Raw genomic sequence first — 22,050 nt, 5'->3', positions numbered from 1 at the left:
TGATCATGTGCTAGTGGTGTCTTCAGCGTGCTCGAAAAATATGCTTGTGTCTCTGCGGCTGCATGTCTCGCTCCTGTTAGACAGCCACAGCACATTCAGGGATCGCTTAACAGCTGTGAGGCGTATCCGCTAGTACTCAAACCTATTTTTTTTTTTTTTCTTAGTACGCCGAAAATGCTGCTAGCACATGAGCATGATCTCATAACGCCTTATCCCGGCACGTTCGCTCATCACTATGTAACAGACATGCGCCTCCATCAGTCTCAAGAGCGAAAAGGGTAATGTAATATCAGTGCTAAAAAGTTCAATTCTTTTTGAAAGGGAGCCCCGATTCCTGACTCCATGCCACACTCATTTAAAACATTGATTCCCAAACAGGTAAGGATAGACCGATTGCCCTTCTCAATTCAAATGTTAAAAAAATTACACGATGTACAATAACAAATTGTATTGTGGTACCGTGTTGGCCAGAAAAATTGATGTGAATACTTTTCTGCCCAATGATGACAGAAGTATTCTAGGAGTGATACCTTTATTGGCTAACCAGAAAATATGTTTGCAAGCTTTCAGAGCACAGTGGCTCCTTCAGGCAAGATTAAAAAATTTTTAGAAATGTGTCTGAATCTGTGGTTACCTTATATGATCCACAAAGACCAAGTGGGATTTGTGCCTTTTAGACAAGGGGGCGACAACACCAGGAGGGCAGTCGACCTCATAGAAATACTAAAAAAAAATCTGGAGAACCTACTCTCCTCCTAAGTTTGGACTCTGAGAAGGCGTTTGATCTCCTTAGTTGACCCTTTATGCCAGGGGTGTCAAACTGCATTCCTCAAGGGCTGCAAACAGGTCATGTTTTCAGGATTTCCTTGTATTGCACAGGTGATCATTTAATCACCTGCACAGAATGATTCCAGCACCTTGTGCAATGAGAAGGAAATCTTGAAAACACGCATGGTTTGAGGCCCTCGAGGAATGCAGTTTGACACCCCCGCTTTATGTTTAAGGCCCTTTTATAAAAGCTGTTGATGGATTATACTCTAGTTCCTCATCTACGATATCTTCCTCATCGCTCCTCTAAACCAATTAAGATTAAAAACGGCACCAGACAGGGGTGCCCACTTTACCCCTTACTTGTCATCCTTTGCATTGAGCTTATGGCTGCTGCTATCACCAATTAGAGGTGTTCAGGTTTAAGACAAAAAATTCATATGATCCCTTTTTGCAGACGATATCCTCTTAACACTCACAAAGCCTCAAAACTCAAGCCCTCCCAATGACTCCCACCTAGATCATCTCCAGAGTAACTTAATACCACTGGCTCACAACTTCTCTCCATTATATAGAGAAATGTGATCCCTATTGACTATATTGGAAATACTCCCTCTCTCACTATTTGGGCACATCTCAGCGATAACTATTCTCCCAAACTTTTTATATCTTTTTGAGACTTTACCCATATCGGTCTCACTCAGAGATTTACTTATGGTACTTTTCAAGAAGTCATTTCATTATTGTGAGGCATCCCACCTCCGCACCGTGGTCTTCTAAACCTGCCTATATGAAATGGATGGAGTCTGAAAAGTTATGGTAACCCCCTGATCTGGAATGGGGCTTACAATCCTCCAATAGACCTATTAGGTCCAATGATGCACACAAGAAATATAAGGAGGATCTGGTAAAAAAAAAAAAATCAATCTGGCATCACTGAACTCCGCTCTTCCTTCCTTTTCCATTCGAATTTCCCTGGAAGTCTAAGCCACTCAGTGGCGGGGGTATGGACTTAGTCTGGTTTAACATCGCCAACAAAGTTCTCTCTTCTAATTCCAAGGTCTTAGGCTAGGTTCACATTGCGTTAGGGCAATCCGTTTAGCGCTAGCGGATTGCGAGAGCGGGGGGCGCGCTGCGGATGCTGCAAGCAGCGTCCGAGGCGCGTTACAAAAGAACGGCACATCGCGAGCCGAAAAAGGCACGCGCAATTTACATTGCTGTCAATGGGTGCGCTAACGGACCCGTTGCACGGCGTTAATTGTGACATTTTCGCCGTGCAACGCTGTCAGTTAGCGACCACCCACTAACGCAATGTGAACCTAGCCTTACAGACCCCCATACCTAACTCCTTCGAGAGACCATGGAAGAATACTTCAACATCACAAGGTTTAATATCTAATATTTACAATATGTTTCAGACTCCAGACAGAATCCATAACTAGACACTCCTATGCTCAAATGGGAGGAATATCTGGGTAAAATAGAGTGGAGAAATGTTTGGACCAGATCAACTAAGACTGCATCTTTTATTTCATACAAAGAAAATCAGTACAAAATCCTTCATCTCTGGTACCACACGCCTGAATTGTTACATAAAATTGACCCATCTATTCCTCCACTTTGCTGGCGGTGCCCCCTACCTAAAGGTTCTATTTTTCAGATTTGCCCTTTGATTAAACCATTTTGAGTGAAACTCCAACACGTCACTAAGCAAGTTTTTGGAGTAGATTGTCCCTGTAGATGTTTAGCTCTTTCTGTTACATTTTTCCAAATCCATATCTAAGATCCATCAGATTACTTTTACATTTGCTGACCGCAGCACACCGATTGCTTACCACTGGAAGTAAACCTCTCCACCATCCCAACTAGATCTATATTCTCGCAACAAGAATATCAGGAATCCTGAGTACCAGGGAGCAACTAATGACAATACTGTAGAGGTAACCTTATTTGGTCTCCTTGGGACTTTTGGGCCATGTGAAATATGTGACTTGTATGAGATGGATACAACTAGGTCTCAACATTCTATATCATATCCCTTCCCCCATTTCCTTTTATCTGAGTCTGTGTTGTTTCGTGAGCTTGTACACTATATTCACATGAAGGTTTAACCAAAAGTCAATTTACAGAATAATATTGGTTAACCAGCTATAAATGAGTGGAAAATTAAAAATAGCTATATAATTTTCTATTCCTGTAAAAATCTTAAGATTTCAAAAAAAATTAAATTTTTTGTTATAAAAAGCTCACACCAGAGATCAGCGGCGTCAGCTCTTGTGGTGATGGTGTGGGTGGCTCTTAGAAGAGCCTTTGGGTTGTGTAGATAGATGGGGTCAGTGATCACTTGCTCTTGCCTGACTTGCTGCTCACCTTGCTGCTCTCAGTCTTCTTGGGCAGCAGCACAGCCTGGATGTTGGGCAGGACGCCCCCCTGGGCGATGGTCACCCCACCCAGCAGCCTGTTCAGCTCCTCGTCATTGCGCACGGCCAGCTGCAGGTGTCGGGGGATGATGCGGGTCTTCTTGTTGTCCCGGGCGGCATTGCCAGCTAATTCCAGGATCTCAGCGGTCAGATACTCCAGCACAGCAGCCAGATAGACCGGAGCACCGGCACCCACCCTCTCAGCATAGTTACCCTTGCGGAGAAGTCTGTGCACACGACCAACCGGGAACTGCAATCCTGCCCGGGATGAGCGGGTCTTGGCTTTAGCACGGGCCTTCCCTCCTTGTTTGCCGCGTCCAGACATCACTGCACTCACAGATATCAGCAGATAGACAATTCTATGTGGTGACTATGCAGTCTCCTGCGCCTTTTATAACCTGCTGCTGCCCCGCCTCCTCTCCTGCCATTGGCTGAATCTGAAGTCACCAATAGAAACAAAACTTGAGGAAACACCAATGAGCTGCAGTGGGTGGAGATCATGACGTTTACATTGGTCACATGACTTTCTCACCCAATAGCACAGCGATCTGACAGCATTGCTCATTTGCATGGCCAGTCTATAAATACGGCCGCTCTGGGAGGAGCAGGATCATTATTTTCTTTTCCAGTGAAGATAACATTGTGCTATCATCATGCCTGATCCTGCCAAGTCTGCACCAGCAGCCAAGAAGGGCTCCAAGAAAGCTGTGACCAAGACTCAGAAGAAGGATGGTAAGAAGCGGAGGAAGACCAGGAAGGAGAGCTATGCCATCTATGTGTACAAGGTGCTGAAGCAGGTCCACCCTGACACCGGCATCTCCTCCAAGGCCATGGGCATCATGAACTCCTTTGTCAATGACATCTTTGAGCGCATCGCAGGGGAAGCCTCCCGCCTGGCTCACTACAACAAGCGCTCCACCATCACCTCCCGGGAGATCCAGACCGCTGTGCGCCTGCTGCTGCCCGGAGAGCTGGCCAAGCACGCCGTGTCTGAGGGCACCAAGGCCGTCACCAAGTACACCAGCGCCAAGTGATCTGCTCCGTGCTCTGCACCCACAACCCAAAGGCTCTTCTAAGAGCCACCCACCCCGTCTACATCAGAGCTGTGGCTGCTCGTCTGTGTCCTGCTCCTCTCTGGGGAACATGTCTGCAGTTACTGGTACCTCTTGTATTAGCAAGAATAAGAGATCAGATCTATGCATCTGGCAGTAGAGGATGATGGTAAAAAGGGGAGAGATGAACATCAGTGAGATGTAGAACGGATGGGGAACATCAGGAATAGTGTAGCAGCATAGACTATCGGTTGCTCCTCACTCATTGAATCCTTTTTTTCTCCCAGGTCGCTGGGTCATAGTGCCTGATTTCCATTGTTCTGCTGACAATAGGTGGAGATGGGCAGCTGCTTCTGTGTTCAGCGCAGTTTCCAGCAGTTTGTCATCATTCTGATTAGAGCTCTTTACACTATCTCACTTATATTCCTCTGATATTACACACCCTTTGCTCTGCAGACTTGTGAAGGCACCTGATCAATAAGATCCCAAAGAATGATCTATTTCTAGGTCTGAATCTCACATTGTCATTGAGAAGCCGATCACTTGTTTATTGCAGCAGAACCTGTTACTGAGATAAATGAGCAGGACACAATACGGAGGGTATAAAGCACAATATTGAGGGTTTATAGCACTACATGGAGGAATACAGCAGTATATGGAGGTTACACACTACTATATGGATGGTGAGACTACAGCACTATAACTGACAGATTGATCTCCAGGTCTGGCTCTCAGGAGGTCTCTAAGGAGAGGATTCAGGTTTGACTATTTTTACAATGATCCCTGTAGAAGTGAAAGAAAACAATGAGCGGAAAATTCAAAATCACGAACAGTTCTGCACTTGGCCAATCAGCAGAGGAAGGGGCGGAGCTGATAATGCAAATTAATTTACATCCCTGCCCTGGAAACGCATCATCGCTGCAGTTCTATTTCTGGTCCACTCACTGACTATATAAAGGAGGACTGTGCACTCATCAGTCAGTTTTCTGCTGACTACCTTGAAGATGTCTGGTCGTGGTAAAGGAGGGAAAGGTCTGGGGAAGGGCGGTGCCAAGCGGCACAGGAAGGTTCTCCGCGATAACATCCAGGGCATCACCAAGCCTGCCATCCGCCGTCTCGCTCGCAGGGGAGGTGTCAAGCGCATCTCTGGCCTCATTTACGAGGAGACCCGCGGAGTCCTGAAAGTCTTCCTGGAAAACGTCATCCGTGATGCTGTCACCTACACCGAGCACGCCAAGAGGAAGACCGTCACTGCCATGGATGTGGTGTACGCGCTGAAGCGCCAGGGCCGCACTCTCTACGGCTTCGGAGGTTAAGGTCTCTGTTCTGCTAAAACAACACAAAGGCTCTTCTAAGAGCCACCCACATCTTCTGAGGAGAAGCTACAGCTGCTGGGGAGGAGGGGAAAGGGGCTGCTGATAGTACTGGGCTAGGCTGCTGCAGCTGGAAACATTGCAGGCACTAATGGGTTAACACTGAATCCGGATAAATATTTGGTGCCTGTGGGCGGAGCCATAGCCCAACTTAGTCCTGATTGGCTGAGCACTGAATGTGTACATCCCCGAACAATGGCTGGTAATCACTATTTTCCTCTGCTCTTTGTTCTCTTTGTAACCTGTGGTGTCAGGACGGCGGCCCAAAGTAGTTCTCAGGCTGGGAGCTATGATGAATGGGGTATTTCCATCTTTAAGATCTTTTCACAATATGTACTAGGTGTAAAAATATTAGCAAATACTTCCAATTAGAAATGTATAGTTCTTCTGATTTACTATGTCTCTTTGCTCATGTGCAGGCATTATAGGACCTTCAGTATCCATGATTTTACACTACTAGCAACTAGCTGACTCACTTTATCAGTGGTTGTAACCATGGATACCTAAGATCATGCAATGATTGCACATAGGAAAAGAGACCTAGCAAATCAGAAGAACTATACTACATTTCTAGTTGGAAGTATTTGCTAATATTATTATACCTTCTACATATTGGGATAGAATCTTGAAGATGGAAATAACCCTTTAAATATCTGATAGTGCAGAATAAACCATATATAGGTCATGATATATTATACTTTTTGGGGCTATACAGCACTATATGGAGGGGAAACCGCATCATGTGTTCGCAGGGGCGTAACTACTAGTGAGCGAATATACTCGTTACTCGAGATTTCTTGAGCACGCTCGGGTGTCCTCCGAGTTTTTTTTAGTGCTCAGAGATTGTTTTTCTTGCCGCAGCTGGATGATTTACATCTGATAGCCATCATAAGTACATGTGGGGGTTGCCTCGTTGCTAGGGAATCCCCACATGTACTTATGCTGGCTAACAGATGTAAATCATTCAGCTGCGGCAAGAAAAACAAAATCTCAGAGCACTAAAAAATACTCGGAGGACCCCAGAGCGTGCTCGAGAAATCTCGAGTAATGAGTATATTCGCTCATCACTAGTAACTACCAGTCACAGCGGTCGCCGCTGCAACCGGAGCTGGCGAGGGGTGCGTCGACCAAGCCTCCCAGGAGGGGGTTGCCGCAGCGGCTCAGCTATGTGGAGGATCCGGGAATAAACAAGGAGGTGTACGAGACAGGTGGCAGTGAGATGTGTCTGCTGCCTGTGTGTCGCCATCCTCGCGCCCTCAGCGTCCCTGGCTCCCTATAACACCAGCCCCGTTTTCTCCTTGCTCTTCCCACACCCAATGTCCTCGTTGGTCCGCAGGTTCAGGACATTGTGCTCCTCTGGGCCCCCCGTACGCGCCTTGTCCCTCCTCCCCTGGTCCCCCAATGCTCCCCATCTCCCATGCCCTGAGTTCTCCTGCACCCCCATGCATCCCCTGCCCCTTATAATAACTAGATTGTGGCCCGATTCTAACACATCGGGTATTCTAGAATATGCATGTCCCCGTAGTATATGGACAATGATGATTCCAGAATTCGCGGCAGACTGTGCCCGTCGCTGATTGGTCGAGGCAACCTTTATGACATCATCATCGCCATGGCAACCATTATGACATCTACGTCGATACTGTGCCCGTCGCTGATTGGTCGAGGCGAATTCGCGGCAGACTGTGCCCGTCGCTGATTGGTCGAGGCAACCTTTATGACATCATCGTCGCCATGCTGTGCCCATCGCTGATTGGTCGAGGCCGCCAGGCCTCGACCAATCAGAGACGCGGGATTTCCAGGACAGACAGACAGAAAAACCCTTAGACAATTATACACTCACCGGCCACTTTATTAGGTACACCTGTCCAACTTCTTGTTAACACTTAATTTCTAATCAGCCAATCACATGGCGGCAACTCAGTGCATTTAGGCATGTAGACATGGTCAAGACAATCTCCTGCAGTTCAAACCGAGCATTAGTATGGGGAAGAAAGGTGATTTGAGTGCCTTTGAACGTGGCATGGTTGTTGGTGCCAGAAGGGCTGGTCTGAGTATTTCAGAAACTGCTGATCTACTGGGATTTTCACGCACAACCATCTCTAGGGTTTACAGAGAATGGTCCGAAAAAGAAAAAAAATCCAGTGAGCGGCAGTTCTGTGGGCGGAAATGCCTTGTTGATGCCAGAGGTCAGAGGAGACTGGGCAGACTGGTTCGAGCTGATAGAAAGGCAACAGTGACTCAAATCGCCACCCGTTACAACCAAGGTAGGCCTAAGAGCATCTCTGAACGCACAGTGCGTCGAACTTTGAGGCAGATGGGCTACAGCAGCAGAAGACCACACCGGGTACCACTCCTTTCAGCTAAGAACAGGAAACTGAGGCTACAATTTGTACAAGCTCATCGAAATTGGACAGTAGAAGATTGGAAAAACGTTGCTTGGTCTGATGAGTCTCGATTTCTGCTGCGACATTCGGATGGTAGGGTCAGAATTTGGCGTAAACAACATGAAAGCATGGATCCATCCTGCCTTGTATGGAGCATCTTTGGGATGTGCAGCCGACAAATCTGCGGCAACTGTGTGATGCCATCATGTCAATATGGACCAAAATCTCTGAGGAATGCTTCCAGCACCTTGTTGAATCTATGCCACGAAGAATTGAGGCAGTTCTGAAGGCAAAAGGGGGTCCAACCCGTTACTAGCATGGTGTACCTAATAAAGTGGCCGGTGAGTGTATATATATACTAGATTGTGGCCTGATTCTAACGCATCGGGTATTCTAGAATATGCATGTCCCCGTAGTATATAGACAATGATGATTCCAGAATTCGCGGCAGACTGTGCCCGTCGCTGATTGGTCGAGGCAACCTTTATGACATCATCATCGCCATGGCAACCATTATGACATCTACGTCGATACTGTGCCCGTCGCTGATTGGTCGAGGCGAATTCGCGGCAGACTGTGCCCGTCGCTGATTGGTCGAGGCAACCTTTATGACATCATCGTCGCCATGCTGTGCCCATCGCTGATTGGTCGAGGCCGCCAGGCCTCGACCAATCAGAGACGCGGGATTTCCAGGACAGACAGACAGAAAAACCCTTAGACAATTATATATATATACTAGATTGTGGCCCGATTCTAACGCATCGGGTATTCTAGAATATGCATGTCCCCGTAGTATATAGACAATGATGATTCCAGAATTCGCTGCAGACTGTGCCCGTCGCTGATTGGTCGAGGCAACCTTTATTACATCATCGTCGCCATGGCAACCATTATGACATCTATGTCGATACTGTGCCCGTCGCTGATTGGTCGAGGCCTGGCGGCCTCGACCAATCAGAGACGCGGGATTTCCATTATGACATCATCGTCGCCATGCTGTGCCCGTCGTTGATTGGTCGAGGCCTGGCGGCCTCGACCAATCAGAGACGCAGGATTTCCAGGACAGACAGACAGACAGACAGATGGAAAAACTCTTAGACAATTATATATATAGATAGATAATAATAATTTTATTTATATAGCGCCAACATATTCCACAGCGCTTTACAAATTATAGAGGGGATTTGTACAGACAATAGACATTACAGCATAACAGAAATCACAGTTCAAAATAGATACCAATAGGAATGAGGGCCCTGCTCGCAAGCTTACAATCTATAGGAAAAAGGGAGACACGAGAGTTGGAGAGCCCCTTGTCCCCATGTGACCCGTCTGCCCTGCTCTCAAGTCCCCCCTGTCTCACCGTGTGTTCCCCATCTACCCTGTCCTCATAATCGCTGTGCCCCCTTCTTCCCTGCTCCCCTGTCTTCCCCTGTCCCCTTGCAGCCCCATCTCCCTGTGCGTCCCTATCTACTCTGCCCTCGGAGTCCCCTTGTGTCCTCTTGTGCCTGTCTCCCTTGCCCCCTAGTCCCCTTGTGCTTTTCTCCCCTTCCTCTTATTCTCCATGAGTCCCCTTGTGCTTGTGTCCCTTGTCCCCGTGTGTAGCCTTGTGCTTGTGTCCCTTGTCCCCGTGTGTTGGTCTCCCTTGCCCACTAGACCCTGTGTCCCCTTGTGCTTGTGTCCATTGTTCCCATGTGTGCCCTTGTGTCAGTCTCTCTTGCCCACTGCTCCTCTTGTGTCAGTCTCCCTTGCCCACTAGTCCCTGTGTGCTGCCTTGTCCCTGTCTCCCTTGTCCCCTTGTGTCAGTCTCCCTTGTGCACTAGTCCCCTTGTGTCAGTCTCCCTTGGTCACTAGTCCCCATGTGTCCCCTTGTGTCAGTCTCCCTTGCCCACTAGTCCCTGTGTGTCCCCTTGTGTGAGTCTCTCTTGCCCACTGGTCCTCTTTTGTCAGTCTCCCTTGCCAACTAGTCCCTGTGTGCTGCCTTGTGTGTCTCCCTTGTCCCCTTGTGTCAGTCTCCCTTGTGCACTAGTCCCCTTGTGTCAGTCTCCCTTGCTCACTAGTCCCTATGTGTCCCCTTGTGTCAGTCTACCTTGCCCACTAGTCCCCTTGTGCCCTTCTCCCCTGCCTCCTAGCCCCCATGTGTCCCCTTGTGCCTGTCTTCCTTGCTCCCTAGCCCCCCCTGTGTCACCCTTGTGCCTGTCTCCCCTAGCCCCCTTGTGTCTGTCTCCCCTGCTCCCTAGTCACCATTTGCCTGTGTTTTTCTCACTGCCCCTGTATGGAGGGGCTGCATTATATTCTATGGGGTTTACATTATTTTGTATGGCGGGGCTGCATTATACTATATGTAGGCCGCATTATACTGTATCGAGGACTATGGGGGATACATAATGCTATATGAAGAACTATGGGGTGCATTATACTATGGGAAGTGAATTGTACGACATGGATGACGATGGCGGTGCATTATACTATAGGAGCACTATGAGGAGTGTATTATACTATATGGAGGACTGAGCAGTGTATTTTAATATATGGAGGACTATGAGGAGTGTATTTTACTATATGGAGGACTATGAACTGTGCAGTATATTATATAGAGGACTATGGGGGTGCATTATACTTCTTATATGGATCCCCATGACTTCTATGTAAGCCCCTGATGAGTATAATGGTTTATTTTTAGTGATAAGCGAATATACTCGTTACTCGAGATTTCTCGAGCATGCTCTGGGATCCTCCGAGTATTTTTTAGTGCTCGGAGATTTAGTTTTTCGCCACTGTGTGTTCGTATACTGCAATCTTTGGGGCAGAACGGAATGAGGATTATACAGCGCTATATGGAGGGTATGCTGTACAGTATGGGTGTGGAATAGCACAAGTTGTGTATCCGGCACTACAGTAAATGAACGGTATTGTGAAGGAAACCATTTTGTCTTCCACCTTGTTCCCTGAATTAACCATGTACATGCATGGACTTTTCTCCAAGCATCCCCCAACCTGGGAGAACAAGTTCTGTATGAGGGCAGGCCATATCCATTGTGCTTGTCAGGATCACCTTGAATACTTGCAATTCTATTGTATACCTGTCTATATAATCCTGTGTGAGTCTAAATAAGCAAAAATTTACATTATGCGCAAAATAATAGTGTGTTTAAAAGAACTGAGAAAAAGCTGAATCCTCACATTAGCATTTATTTCCATATATACCGAGGCGCGGGGAGCTGCACACTCAATTCCAAATGAAAACATGAACAAAATAGACATTTTTAGAGTAAAAAGCAAAAAATCGGCTGCTCAAAAACTTGCAGTGTCTGCATTTTCATTTACAAACTGGAATAGTAAAGCTATGTGCACACGTTGTGGATTTTGATGCATTTCCACAGCGTTTTTTGGACGCACGGAATTGCATCAAATCCGCAGTGTAGTGCACAACCAATGATAGTCAATGGGAAATTGAGATTTTTTGTGCACATGCTGCAGAAAAATACGCGTGGATTTGCAGCGTTTTATTTTCCGCATGTCAATTCTTTTTGTGGATCTGCAGCGTTTCTGCACCCATTGACTTACATTGAGTAGGGCAAATCCACAGCAAAACCTCAGGTTTAAAAAGATCTGCGGTTTTGCTGTGGTTGTGCATGTGAGAAACGCTGCAGATTGGGACGAGGAAGAGTGTGTGTGCGGTGACTCTGTGTGTGAACAAAACAAGAAAAATGGGGGCACCACGCTCAGTGGGACTCAACCCAAGCCTATAAAGACTAAGGGTACTGTCACACATTGAAATTTCGATCGCTACGACGGTACGATTCGTGACGTTCTAGCGATATCGTTACGATATCGCTGTGTCTGACACGCTACTGCGATCAGACACCCTGCTGAGAATCGTACGTCGTAGCAGATCGTTTGGAACTTTCTTTCGTCGCTTGATCACCCGCTGTCATCGCTGGATCGTTGTGTGTGACAGCGATCCAGCGATGTGTTCGCTGGTAACCAGGGTAAACATCGGGTAACTAAGCGCAGGGCCGCGCTTAGTAACCCGATGTTTACTGTGGTTACCAGCGTAAACGTAAAAAAAACAAACAGTACATACTCACATGCCGGTGTCTGTCCTCCGGCGAAAGCTTCTCTGCACTGTGTAAGCACCAGAGCCGGAAAGCGAGCACAGCGGTGACGTCACCGCTGTGCTTTCCGGCCGCTGTGCTTACACAGTGCAGAGAAGCACAGCGCCGAGGGACAGACACCGGCATGTGAGTATGTACTGTTTGGTTTTTTTACGTTTACGCTGGTAACCAGGGTAAACATCGGGTTACTAAGCGCGGCCCTGCGCTTAGCAACCCGATGTTTACCCTGGTTACCCGGGGACTTCGGCATCGCTCCAGCGCCGTGATTGCAACGTGTGACAGTAGTCTACGACGCTGGAGCGATAATAGTACGACGCTGCGACGTCACGAATCGTGCCGTCGTAGCGATCGAAATTTCAACGTGTGACAGTACCCTAAGAGTAATAAACGTAGAGAAAAAAGATAGGCCTGAAAAACGGGAGTCACCACTACAATAATATATGATATAAACGAACAGCTTTATTACACACTAATGCAAAAGACAGGACATTTAAAACCATTAAAAACAAGGGGATATGTGTCATCCCCTTGTTTTTAATGGTTTTAAATGTCCTGTCTTTTGCATTAGTGTGTAATAAAGCTGTTCGTTTATGTCATATATTATTGTAGTGGTGACTCCCGTTTTTCAGGCCTATCTTTTTTCTCTACGTTTGTGACTCTGTGTGTGGGCGGAGAAGATGTGTGTGTCTGTGTGTGTTTGCGGGTGTGTGGTCGTGTGTGCGAGTTTGTGTGTAGGCAGGCATCGTCCGATGGGACTACTAGTCCTATCCGGCTATGCCTCCTACAGTGACAGCTAGCCGATGATGGGACAGTAGTAGTCCCATCATCTTGCTACTGTGTTCAAGTGTAAAAAAAAACAAAAAAACACATATACAGTACATACTCACTATACAGCTAATCGCCAAAGCCCTCGATCAAAGAAATAAATACAATAATAAGCCAACAATATACTCCCTGGTGCGATGTAATCCATTTAATAACGAGTGTCCCACAACGATCTCCCGTTTAGAGCTGTCACATTGCCGTTTCTGGAGCGGCTGTGAGCTAGTGTTTGTAGCCGGGGGGCCAATGTCCATGGTCCCTTCTTAGGTTATTAATATCAGTCCGCGGCTGTCTGCATAGCCTTTTCTGGCTATTAGTTAATTTTTTTTGAGGGCCCCTATATTTTAATAGCCAGTAAAGGCTAAATATACAACTGCGAGCTGATATTCATAGCCTGGGAAGATCCATGGGTATTAACCCCTTCCTAGGTTATAAACATCGGTCCCCAGTCGCTGGCTTTCCCTCTCTAGTAAATAAATTAAAGTGTGCACCATCAACTAATATAGGGGTAATAGGTAAAGGTGGGATCACTTTGATGCATGTGAAGCATAATATCTCATAAGAACTAGAGAAAAAGGCACATGCATAAAAACAGGATCACCACAATGTCTGAACAAAGTATAAAAGTTTTTATTTCCAAACAAGAAAACCACACACAATTTAAAAAAAATCTAAAACATCCCAAAGGGGAACATACATATTAGATCCAATATTTAGAATATAATATTCACAAGAATTATACACCTTTGGCTACACAAAATTTTTGTTAAATTATAGCATAATACTCTAAGCTGGTATTGCTAATGTATTGCCATCCATAATATGGTTGGTACCTAAAGCCTAAATAGTGGCATCAACATATTGCAATAACATTAGTAGTTACTAGGGTTTAAGTGTCTCAGGACCATTCACAATAACACTGGATTACACAAAAAATCCCTAAACAAAGGGTACATGTGTAAAAAGCAAGGGCAAACAGGTGGATGTCTAAGGCCTGTTTCACACGTCAGTGGCTCCGGTACGTGTGGTGACAGTTTTCTCACGTATTGGAGACACTGACTCACGTAGACACATTAAAATCAATGTTTCTCTGCACATGTCAGCGTGTTTTCACGGACCGCGTGTCCGTTTGAAAAACACTGAGACATGTCAGTGTTCGTGGGAGCGCACGTATCACACGGACCCATTAAAGTCAATGGGTCCGTGTAAACACGTACCGCACACGGATGCTGTCCGTGTGCCGTCCGTATGCCGACTGGGTACCACACGGACAGTGCAGGAGACAGCGCTACAGTAAGCTCTGTCCCCCCAGCGTGTGGTGCTGAAGCCGGAATTCATTCCTTCTCCCCAGCAGCGTTCGCACATGGTGCCGCTCATTACAGTGATGAATGAACCTCCCATAGGGGTGGAGCCACATATTCATCACTGTAATGAGCGGTACCACGTGACCGCTCATACAGGACAAGCTGCGACGCTGAGGAAGCATCGAGGGAGCTGGGTGAGTATTTTATATCCAGCGGGCGGGCGCACAGGGGGTGGGAAGGGGGAGGTTACCGGGAACTTTATTTTAACCGCAAAAAAAAAAATGATTTTTCATTCCTTCTCTCCAGCGAACGCTGCTGGGAAGAAGGAATGAATTCCGGCTTCAGCACCCAAAGCAGGGGACAGCGCTTACTGTAGAGCTGTCTCCTGCACGGTCCGTGTAGTACCCAGTCGGCACACGGCTGCCGCACGTGTGCCACGCTGATGTGCCACATGAGCACATGGACACACGGACACGGATAACTCCGGTACCGATTTTTCCGGTACCGGAATTATCTGGACGTGTGAGACTGGCCTAAAGCAAGGCAAGTTAATTCTTAACCCTGCCTAACCAGTCCACTTAAGTCATCCCATAACACTAGAAGCAGCAGTGCAGCCAGGCGGGAAGAGAGGCCCCACACGTTCTGACACTCGAAGTGTCTTTTTGAGGACACTCGCCTTTCTTCCTAGATGTATAGATAGATAATAAATAGATATCAGATAGATGATAGATAGATAGATCTATAGATAGATAATAGATAGATATCAGATGGATTGATAGATGATAGATAAATAGATAGATGATAGATAATATATAGATAGATAGATCTATAGATAGAAAGATAATAGATAGGTAGATTGATGTCTATTATCTATCATCTATCTATCTATAGCTATATCTTAAAAATAAAAAAAGGTTCATTTCTTTGCAAAGAAACGTCGCTATTATGGACTAAATAAAACAGCTCTTCTTTCACAAATGACGGTGTGCTGCTCCCGTTTTTTGGATACATATAGATATATCCATAGATAGATAGATAGATAATACCAAGCACGATGTTTAGTAATAAAACATAATAAAATGGTACATAAAAAGTTAAATAAAGACGCACACACACACAACATCTGTGTTAGGCCGGGGTCACACTTGCGAGAAACTCACACGAGTCTCGCACCTCAATACCCGGCACTGCGGCCGACACTGGGACCGGAGCGTTGAGCTGCATAGAAATACATGTACCGCACACACCAGTCCCGAGGGCCGGTGTCAGTGCCGGGTATTGAGGTGCAAGACTCGTGCGAGTTTCTCACAAGTGTGACCCCGGCCTTAAACGCAATATCTATTTAATTTATAAAAAAAGTGAAAAAAAAATGGTGTGGGGTCCCGCGCAATTTTCTGCGCCAGAGAGGGAAAGTCAGTGACTGGGGGCCAATGTTTGTAGCCTGGGAAGGGGTTAATACCCATGGATCTTCCCAGACTATGAATATCAGCCCGCAGCTGTATATTTAGCCTTTACTGGCTATTAAATTAGGGGGACCACCCCCCGAAAAATGATGTAGGGTTCCCCTATAATTTATAGCCAGAAAGGCTATGCAGACAGCTGCGGGCTGATATTAATAGCCTAGAGAGGGGCCATGGATATTGACCTCCCCGGCTACAAGTACCAGTCCGCAGCCGCACCAGAGACGCGCCAATTCTGGCACTTAGCCTCTCTCTTCTCTCTGCCCTGTAGCAGTGGCATATGGGGCAATAAGGGGTTAATGTCACCTTTGATTGTTTCTCACAGGCACATCCGCAGCAAAACCGCAGATCTTTTTTAAGCCTGCGGTTTTGTTGTGGATTGGCCTGACACAATGGAAGTCAATGGGTGCAGCCACCCTGCAGATCCGCAAAAAGAATTTACATGCTGCGGAGAATAAAACTCTGCAAATCTGCGCATTTTTTTTTCCTCAGCATGTGCACAAAAAATCTCAATTTCCCATTGACTAACATTGCTTGTGCACTACACTGCTGATTTGATGCAATTCCGAACGTCTGCACATAGCCTTACAGTATAAACTGAAGTTTGTTTCCGGACCTCACTTTTCTGTTAATCACTGAAGTAATATTTATTTCTATAAACTTTATTTCAGATAACTGCTCTATATTTGCGAGGCGCGGAGTCACTGACATCTGACAACTGTGGAGAGATATTCCCGATATTCCACAGTTCTTGCGCATGATGACCGGTGTGCGATAAATGCACCAAACTTGTACCATCTGCCGGTGCCTCTGCATGGTTCCCCTCCTCCCACCATGCTGGGACACCAGCTTTCTCACCCCTACAGCTACAGCAGCATCCTCTTCCCCCTCACTTGACCTCACCTGCAGAGCTGCTTCTAAACCTTAGATCCCTCCTCCTAAACACATTATGAGGCCTACATTCTCCTTCTCCTACCTCCTCTCACTTTATCTGCTCCTCCTCACTGCTAGTGACTAGTGATGAGCGAGTATATTCTTTGCTCGGGTTTTCCAGAGCACACTCGGGTGACCTCCGAGTATTTGTTAGTGTTTGGAGATTTAGTTTTCATCGCCTCAGCTGAATGATTTACAGCTATTAGCCAGCTTTATTACATGTGGGGATTCCCTAGCAACCAGGCAACCTTCACAGGTACTCAGCCTGGCTAGTAGCTGTAAATCATTCAGCTGAGGTGATGAAAACTGGAAAACCCGAGCAACGAGTATACTCGCTCATCACTACTGGTGACATATCTCCCAATTCTGAACCTTCAAAAACTAAATACATACTAATATTTTTCCATCCTGTTATTCCCCAGCTACTATAAACCTCTCCTGCTTAATACCCACCCACTTGACCCCCAACTCCATCTTTCTAAAGCACTATGGAACGCGCCGTTCCACCTGAAACAAACTCCATGCCATTCATGATCTCTTTACCTTTCTCAATCTATTCTTCCTGGGCCTGAGAAACATGGCTGACACCCTCACCTGCTGTGTTATGGTGGCCTTCACTTCACCCACGCTCTTCGCCCTGACAATAGACATTGTGGGAGAGTTGTCCTTCTCCTTTCTAACAACTGCACCTTCAACCAGATCCCACCTCTAACCTCCCTTCATTTGAAGTGCATTCTGTCCTTATCCACTCTTCAAGTGGACGTGTGTTACACACCTGTCCCAGATCTTGGTCCTCCTCCCTTCACATCAAGCTTTGCAGGTTGCCCGACATACAGTATGACCCATTATGACACACACCTGTATCTTCGGATTGTTGTTCAAGACTGTAGTATTGCGCATGCCACTTCCTATCCAGCTGTCCATCCAGCTGCTCCCAAGACTCCTGTGTGTGCCTCATCCTTGCGTCCCACGTACTATCCTATCCTGCTAGCTACAGCAATGCAGCGGGCCCGTGTACCTACTTTGGGCTTAGCGGGTACACTTCACAAGGCAAGCCTGACACCATCATATAGCGACCCGCGGGCTCCGTGTGTATACCCACATTATACCGCCATATAGTCTGACATTATCAAGCAGCAGGTGTCTTAGCTGCACGGTGGACCCCGGACTGCGAACGCACCTTATATCGTCTCTAATTATTATTTGGTGCGTTCCGCCAGTCCTAACAACGTCTCTGTCTCTCTGATAAGGAAGATGTCAGCCGGGTCGTAGAGTGAGGTGAAGATGGTGGGTCTCTGGACAGTACGGAGACAAGGGCTGATGGATCACAAAACAAGGGAGCATCACTAAAAAGAGCCTTTGTCTAAATCTGTGTGCTGCAGCCATCTGTAAATGAATTGCACATTAAAGTCAGACCTGTTATCCCGGACCCAAGGTCTTGTGTCTTGCTTGTAGCCAGAATCGTTCCCCTGGACGGGAAGGTAACGAGGGCTCCATAAGACAAAGTGAGTAAAGAACGTACTCCACCACACCACCCACTCCACCCAGACGTCTGTTCAGAAGAGAGGTTGTGAGGCAACCGGAACTCAGTTCTGGCCTACAGCAAACACAAACACGTGTGCCCTGGCCCTGCTTCATGCACCTACACAAAAACCTCACACACCTCAACATTCACACACTTTGACTTTATACTACTGCTGTCCTCCATATCTTCACTCCAAGACAGGTACAGAAATAGTTATCAACAGTGCCACACATCCATCAGCTATCGATCGCCCATCTCGTGCACGGCGGAGTGCGACAAATCAATAGACAACCCTGGAACAACAACCTCAGCAAAAATCTTCGGCATGTGTCCAGCGGCGCAGGGTGCTGTATGAAAACGCACTCACAGGAAGACTTCATCACATTCAAGTCAGCCCTCACCTCTGCTAAATAAGACGTCAGATCCCTCATATCTTCTCTACCACATAGCCCCGAACAGTTGTTCAACAGTTAATTCCCTCCTCCTTCATTTCTGCGGAAGACTTTGCAGCACATTTCAAAAACAAGATCGACCAAATCATACTGAGCTTTAACCCCATTTGCAGTATTTACAGACGTCATAGAACGGAAGGACTTCCTGGCCGATGAGGTATATATGTTGTGTCGATCACCAGCGCACAGGAGTTGACACCCGTCTCTCTATGCCAGGGGGGTGCACGCACCATTCCGGGCAGTTTAGCCTCCTAAGTACTGCTATTGATCGCAGCATTTAGAAGGGAGGGAGAAGGAGCTCCCTCTCTCCACCGATTCACATCATCTCAAGTGCCAGATTGTTGCCATGGTGACCCGAAGTTGACGACATTCAGGTCACCTAGCTACAGCAAACCCCTCAGACCATAAGAGGTTCGCATCACATTTGTAAAAAAAATAAAGTCACAAAATAAAAAAATATCGTGCACACAACTAATCTTTTTTTTAATGTAAAAAAAAAAAGTACTCATTTGGTATCAGCGCGTCCGGAACAACCCGATCTATAAAACTGCCACTAGTTAACCTTTTTGGTCAACACCAAAAAAATAAAAAATAAACCTTTTTTTATCATGCCGACGAACAAAAAGGACTAAAATGCAAACAAAAAACGGATGTAAATAAAAATGGTTTCTCTGAAAACTTCATTTTGTCCCTCAAAAAATATGCCTCAATACAGCTCTATTAGTCAAAAATAAAAAAGCTATAGTTCTCCAAACACTACGATGGAAAAATAATGTTTTTCTTTAAAATAGTTTTTGTGTAAAAGCGCCAAAATATTAAAAAAATACCGTAAATTCTCGAGTATAAGCCAACCCGAGTGTAAGCCGAGACTCCTAATTTTGCCACAAAAAACTGTGACTCGAGTATAAGCCTAGGGTGGAAAATGCAGCAGCTACCCGTAAATGTCAAAAATAAAAACAGATGCCAATAAAAGTAAAATTAATTGAGACATCAGTAGGTTAAGTGTTTTTGAATATCCATATTGAATCAGGAGCAACATATAATGCTCCATACAGTTCATGATGGGCCCCATATAATGCTCCATACAAAATACGCCCCATATAATGCTCTATACAGTTTATGATGGGCCCCATAAGGTGCACCATATATGCTGATTATGGCCCCATAAGATGCTCCATACAGACATTTGCCCCATACAATGCTGCACAAATGCTGATTATGGCCCCGTAAGATGCTCCATAGAGATATTTGCCCCCATATAATGCTGCACATGGCCCCATAAGATGCTCCATAGAGATATTTGCCCCCATATAATGCTGCACATGGCCCCATAAGATGCTGCATAGAGATATTTGCCCCCATATAACGCTGCACATGGCCCCATAAGATGCTCCATAGACTGATATTTGCCCCATATGCTGTTGCTGCGATTAAAGATGACATACTCACCTCTCGTCACTCAGGCCCCCGGCACTAGCTATATTCACCTGTCCTCCGTTCCACCACTGGGCGCCGCTGTGTCTTCCTCGTCCTCCGCACTGACGCTCAGGCAGAGGGTGGCGCGCACACTAATCGCATCATCGCGCCCTCTGACCTGAGCGTCACTGCAGAGGGTGCAGAAGACACAGTGGCACCGATGGTGGAACGAGGAACAGGTGAATATAGCGCACTGCCCCCGCCATACTCATCTGCTTCCGGCACAGTCCCTGGACATCCCTGGTTCTCCGGGCGCAGGCAGCTTCTTCCTGTATTGAGCGGTCACATGGTACCGCTCATTACAGTAATGAATATGCGGCTCCACCCCTATAGGAGTGGAGTCGAGTCCATATTCATTACTGTAATGAGCGGTACCATGTGACCGCTCAATACAGGAAGAAGCTGTCAGCGCCCGGAGAACGAGGGACGTTCAGGGACCGTGCCAGGAGCAGGTGAGTATGATTAGACAGCTGGTGCTCCCCCTCCCTTGCCGACCCCTTGCCCCTTGCCGAGAGGGGCAATTTTAGCCTAAAAATATGGGCTGAAATTCTCGGCTTATACTCAAGTATATACGTAAGTATGGTATCACTGAAATTGTACTGACTCGAAGAATAAAGCTGCCTTTTCAATTTTATGGCTTGTGGACTGGCATAAAAAAATAATCCTAAATTTGATTTTTTTTTGTTCATTCTGCTTCCCAAAAATTGGAATAGAAAGTGATCAAAAAATGTTGTGACTGAAAAATGGTACCAATAAAAACATCAGCTCGCCCCATAAAAGCAAGCACTAATATCACCGTTGGCAGAAATATTGAAAAATGATAGCACTCAAAACATGGTGATGCAAAATCTTGTTTTTGCAAAAGAAAAGCGTCTTTTAGTTTGTAACAGCTGCCAAACATGAAAAAAAATATATAAATCTGGTATCGCTGTAATCTACCAAATAATACAGTCGTCTAATCATTTATACTGCATGAGGAACACCGTAAAAAATAAATAAAACCAATTATTCACCTGCTGCTGATTTGTTCATTCTGCTTCCCAAAGATCACAGTAAGGCTCAGCTCACATTTATTCTGCACTCTACTCTGAGCGCTTACACCAGAATTTCCATGTAAATCTCTGAAATATGTGATAGTCTTAATTTGACATCGGCAGTAATTACCCACCTTTGGGACCAGTTTAATCCCCTACCAATAAAAACTAAACTTTTTTGTGAACTAAAGATTTTGGGAACACACTGCAAACACACCTTTCCAAAACTTGTATCTGTCATATGATGCTCAGCAAATGATTGCATTATAGCAGATCTCAGGTTGGTACATGTCTCCATTTACTGCATCTTAGAGGCAGGGGCAGGCAGGGCCGGGTGGCAGAGAGGCAAATGCCCCCTGGGCCGCACCCCCAGCAGCAATACAGGGCCGGCAGCCTGATGGAAATTGTGCGCGGTGTACTGCGATGCGGCCGGCAGCAGACACAGTCACATCACAAGTCTATCAGCGCACAAGTCTGCGTCAGGGCCAGGAGTTGTGCACGCCCGTCACCTTGACGGCTGCACAGCTCCTGCTTCCTACATGTTATCTATACTTCCAGGTCAGGTGTCGGGCATGCATGATGATGTCATCGCACACTCGCCGACATGTCCTGGATGTTGGAAGCAGAGAGGCGCTGCAGGGGAGCGACTGGTGAGGTAAGTATGAAAAACCTCTTTGTTTTCTTTATATGATGAACTCAATGGGTGGGGGTAACTGCAAGTGATGAAGTGTAGGGTGTAAGGGGGACTGCACATGATGGAGTTTGGTGGATAAAGGAGACTGCACATGATGGAGTGGGGGGGTAAGTGAGGCTGCAAATGATGAAGGGGGAGTGGGGCTGCACATGATGGAGTTTGGGGGTTAAAGGAGACTGCACCTGATGGACTGGGGGTAAGTGGGGCTGCACATGATGAAGGAGGAGTGGGG

At 46.4% G+C, this 22,050-nt stretch overlaps 3 protein-coding genes across 3 annotated transcripts; 2 read left to right on the top strand and 1 right to left on the bottom strand.

Moving 5' to 3' along the window:
• Positions 1-3,108: 3,108 nt before the first annotated feature.
• Positions 3,109-3,539, bottom strand: LOC143775171 (histone H2A.J-like). Its single transcript, XM_077263012.1, has one exon. It carries the CDS (start codon positions 3,511-3,513, stop codon positions 3,109-3,111), a length of 405 nt encoding a protein of 134 aa, XP_077119127.1. The 5' UTR covers positions 3,514-3,539.
• A 219-nt stretch (positions 3,540-3,758) lies between these two features.
• Positions 3,759-4,272, top strand: LOC143774068 (histone H2B 1.1-like). Its single transcript, XM_077261363.1, has one exon. The coding sequence runs from the start codon at positions 3,842-3,844 to the stop codon at positions 4,220-4,222; it is 381 nt and encodes a 126-aa protein (XP_077117478.1). The 5' UTR covers positions 3,759-3,841; the 3' UTR covers positions 4,223-4,272.
• A 966-nt stretch (positions 4,273-5,238) lies between these two features.
• On the top strand, positions 5,239-5,603 carry LOC143774067 (histone H4). Its single transcript, XM_077261362.1, has one exon. It carries the CDS (start codon positions 5,245-5,247, stop codon positions 5,554-5,556), a length of 312 nt encoding a protein of 103 aa, XP_077117477.1. The 5' UTR covers positions 5,239-5,244; the 3' UTR covers positions 5,557-5,603.
• Positions 5,604-22,050: the final 16,447 nt, after the last annotated feature.

Source organism: Ranitomeya variabilis, chromosome 5, assembly GCF_051348905.1.
Source record: "Ranitomeya variabilis isolate aRanVar5 chromosome 5, aRanVar5.hap1, whole genome shotgun sequence".
Classification (NCBI taxonomy): domain Eukaryota; kingdom Metazoa; phylum Chordata; class Amphibia; order Anura; family Dendrobatidae; genus Ranitomeya; species Ranitomeya variabilis.
The sequence above is the reverse complement of the archived record's forward strand: the minus strand, read 5'-3'. Positions and strand labels throughout refer to the sequence as shown.

Coding starts and splice junctions, on each gene's coding strand:
- LOC143775171 (XM_077263012.1), bottom strand. CDS start 3,513: ATGTCTGGACGCGGCAAACAAGGAGGGAAGGCCCGTGCTAAAGCCAAG.
- LOC143774068 (XM_077261363.1), top strand. CDS start 3,842: ATGCCTGATCCTGCCAAGTCTGCACCAGCAGCCAAGAAGGGCTCCAAG.
- LOC143774067 (XM_077261362.1), top strand. CDS start 5,245: ATGTCTGGTCGTGGTAAAGGAGGGAAAGGTCTGGGGAAGGGCGGTGCC.